The following is a 3,962-nucleotide window of genomic DNA, read 5'->3' as shown; positions in this document are numbered from 1 at the left end:
TCCCTACACTAATCTCAGACATCTCCCGCTAGTTCAGTGAAACAAAGTGACTTATTCTAGTTCGATTCTTGTACTTATTTTAGCCCTGCATTTTCTGATATGCATATTCCAGAGCAGAAGGAAAACTGAATGCACTATATTGCCAAACAAGGAAGAGATGTGATGCATCTGTCACTCAAAAGGAGCTAGTTCCTCATGAGATTATTAAGCTTAAAACCCGCAGGCTGACCAAAGGGCTCAGACTCTGAAATTAGAGCAGCTTGTGATGGTTAAATGCATCAGAGAACAGCAGCAGCTTCAAAGAAGTATTGTCTGAGCTGAGACAGAATGCCTTAAGTATGAAATGGTCTCTTGTTGCCAGAGGGAAGATGCAACACAGCTGTTTTCTTCTTTACAATCTCCCATTGAAATCTTGTTTGGTCGAGCACACAAAAGGGTTTATACAGATATTGCTATCTCCTGTCTCACTTGCATACAACTTATGTACAAAGCAATGAGAACGATACGTACACAAAGGGAAAAAAATCCCAATAAAATGTAAAAATGCTTTGTTGCTCCTGTAAAGGAAAAGGAGTAAAGATTAGTAGCTGGCACATTATTCCAGTTATGAAAGGAAACAGGTAAGTGAAAGGCCATCACCTTTTTCACAAGTTAAGAATTAACTAGATAATACAATGCACAGGCAGCCTACAAATACAACTATGTTTGCACTGCAAAGTGCTATCACTGTTGTATTGCTCCCACACATTTGAGTCAGATACACCATGCAAACATCCCCTTAGAGATGTATGCCTGCATCTGCAGCAAGAAAGGCAAAAATTCCAAGACACATCCTGCGCTAACTTTTTACAGAAGGTGAATTACTGCACTTAAAACTATCCCAATCCTTTCTCAAGATTGCCATCTAGTGGTTTGCTAAAGAAGTGACTAAATTACGGCATCGCCTCCACAGTTATGTACTGGATTTCTTTCAGAAGACAGTCTTTAAAACAATGCTTATTCTTTGCTTTTTACCCCTTTTCCTTTACTCATACTACCGAAATTATTCATAGCTAACCCAAAGTAATCTGGAATATAGTCAGTGTGAAATTCAGAAACAAATTAAATATGACAATTTATAAATTATTCCAGATACCTTTTCAAATGGGCATGGAGAGCTAGAAATAACAAGTTCCACTAGAAATCAGAAAGACCTGCATGCCTCAAGACAGTGTCTGCTTTTGGAAATCTCTCTTGAGTTTTCACAGGGCTGTTTTTAATAGTCCTTCCCTGAAGTCTACAGAACCTGGTGAGAATCTTTAGAGGATGCAAATCAAACCTCTGACCTTGAGGAAAGGATTGTACTGTATCTATCAGTATCTGCTAATGGCATCCAAAGGGTGAAGGCATAAGCTTTATGCTTTCAGCACACGGGGCAAAAGCAATACAACATTGTACATGTGATACAGGGACAGCAGGGTGCTACAGTGAGGTGTAGCAGCGGCTGCTGACTACACAAGAGTGAGTTTTCAAGAATATAGTTATTCTAAGTTGTAACAGAAAGCTAGTATTCTAGTTTTTAGGGACTTTTCTTGGGGCTTGGGAGAGTTCTTTCAGTTCTGCTTTTTACTTTGGGTTGTTGGGGTTTTTTTTTAACTGATGGAAGTTTTCTGAACTGTCTGACATATCTGCAATATAGATAAAAAACTACATAGCTGTACAGTGTCCCAGGACAGATGGTGTCCAAGCAGACATCAGTATTGACATAACATTAACTCCTCCCTATCATATCAGTTCTGACACTTTGTATCAGAACTGGTTTGGAAAGATGGATTCCCCCAGGACTAGGAAGATGGAATTTACTGACTTCTATTCCAATCTGCTTATGTGCATGTTGCCTTGCAATAGGGGATGCACCTTTCCAGACCTTCTTATCCACCATCCAGGCTGACAGAAGCAGCTACATTTCCTAAGGTAGTTTCAAAGCTGGGAAAGATTCCTCTTCCTGAAAACTTCTCTTCTCTGGAAAAAAGGAGCAGCCTGGACCTCAGGAGAAAATAAAAATCCACCTCCTGATCTTCCACACTTCCATTCACTACCCCACCGCCAGGAGACAAACACTCACCGTGCCTCAGAGACCAGACTGTGGTAACCTTCAGTAAATGTCTGCAAAGAGTCATTTTTTCCTCTGCAGAAGTGTGCCAAACTGTCTCTTCTGCCAGAGCATCACCTCACCTGGCCAGCAGCGGCTCCAGCCAGCCCTCATGGCATTCACAGTGGCAGTCCAGGAAGGTCAGGATGTCTCCTTTCGCCACAGACGCACCCAGCAGCCGGGCTCGAACCAGCCCCTCTCGCTTGTTTGCACGGATAAGACGCACCTTGCGTAAGCCAGCCACGTAGTTTTCCAAAGTCTCCTTTAAGTGTTCTGGAACAAACAAATCAAAACAAGAGAAGAAAAACACAGTCCTGGAATGACTGGTTTACATCATGCTACAGAAAGCTCTTTTTTCAGTAGCAAATTACTTAAAGCAGTGCCTTAAAAGATACTGGCATCTTAAACTCTGATTCTGCTACACTGTTCATGTTAGGAAAGCATAAGGAAAAAAAACAGAAGTTGGACTGACACAGATCGCTGTTACTTTTAAGAAACTGAGTGCTCCATATTCTCCTCTGTGATTAATTTTCAAATTGTTAGGTGCTTTTCAAACACTATGTAAAACTTCCACATTAAAGCTTTATTCTTAACACAATTCATGTGTGGTGGAAAATGCCACCATCATCTTTGTGTCCCATAATTCAAAAGAAAACAGGTAACCAGGTAGTTGTCACTATGCTAGACACCAGGGCAACCTTAGAGCAGTCAAAACTTGCCCACATTAGGAAACCTGAAAGGCTCTGACCAGCCTGTAGGTTATCTATATATGTAAGCAGTCATGTTACAACACAGCAAATGTGCTTCCCTATTCTAAACTAAATTTGGTCCAGAAGTGAAATATTTCGCTCGCACGCTACAAGAAAAACTATTTTCCAGTTTAACTACAAGAAAAACTATTTTTCAGAAAAACTGTTTTCCAACTTAGAAGCCTAAGTTGTACCATTTTATGGCATGTTACCCAAACTGCTTGTCTTTTTCTCCTGTGGACTGGCTGATCAAAACAAAAAAACAAACCAAAAAACCAAAACCAAAAACACACACAACCCACAAAAAAAAAAATAAAACCACCTGTCAACCATCAACATTATTTAGGATTATTCTTCCTACCTTTTTCACTGTAATCATCTACAAGGATAATTTCTTCCAAAAGTATATCTGGAGATGTCTCAAGAACACTATGAACAGTTCGCAGAAGTGTTGACCAAGCCTCATTATAAAATGCTATCACAACAGAGGTTTTCGGCAGGCTGTAATAATCGTATTTCTTCTCTCTGCACCTGTAAGGGGGGGGGACGACTACATTTAGTACAAGTGCAAAAGCATTTGTTAATCTTCAGAAAACTATTCTCAAATGAAGATTTTGTATGCTATTTGTTAACCATAAGCAAGAACATATAAAAGATATTAAAATAACTGTATGTACATTAAAAAGTCATGCTAACACCTTCAGGAAGCCGGTTTTCCAGAAGTCCCATTTCTGCAGCACCATTATGACTAAAATTCTGCAATCACCTAAACGTCTAAAAAGAGTAAAACAGGAGATATTCTGGGCTGGTGTATGTGCAGCAGCTGTCTTTGCACAATATTACCTCAAGAACAAGCAACGGCCAAAACATGCCTCGGATAACAGAAAGAAAAATAAAACCAAACTGCAGTAAAAACAGTAGCATAAATTACTGATAACTTGTGTTTTGGAAAATAAAACAAGTGCTAGACAGTAAAAATACAACTGTGAAGGAACAGCAACATAGAAAGAAAACAGCAACAGAACTGAGATGCATGTACACTGAAGCAGAATTTGGGAAGACCACGGAACTTCCAAGATATA

General features: G+C 39.7%; 1 protein-coding gene across 1 annotated transcript in view; it reads right to left on the bottom strand.

Moving 5' to 3' along the window:
- The window catches only part of GALNT12 (polypeptide N-acetylgalactosaminyltransferase 12), a gene marked incomplete at its 5' end in the record, with an annotated part of 32,327 nt that extends 28,916 nt beyond the window's left edge, over window positions 1-3,411 (bottom strand). The window contains 2 exons of the mRNA XM_010015184.1: window positions 2,215-2,404; window positions 3,242-3,411. Coding sequence (XP_010013486.1) covers window positions 2,215-2,404; window positions 3,242-3,411 — 360 coding nt within the window. The remainder of the gene's footprint in view (window positions 1-2,214; window positions 2,405-3,241) is intronic.
- Window positions 3,412-3,962: the final 551 nt, after the last annotated feature.

Source organism: Nestor notabilis, unplaced genomic scaffold, assembly GCF_000696875.1.
Source record: "Nestor notabilis isolate BGI_N333 unplaced genomic scaffold, ASM69687v1 scaffold14715, whole genome shotgun sequence".
In the NCBI taxonomy this organism is placed as follows: Eukaryota; Metazoa; Chordata; class Aves; order Psittaciformes; family Psittacidae; genus Nestor; species Nestor notabilis.
The sequence above is the reverse complement of the archived record's forward strand: the minus strand, read 5'-3'. Positions and strand labels throughout refer to the sequence as shown.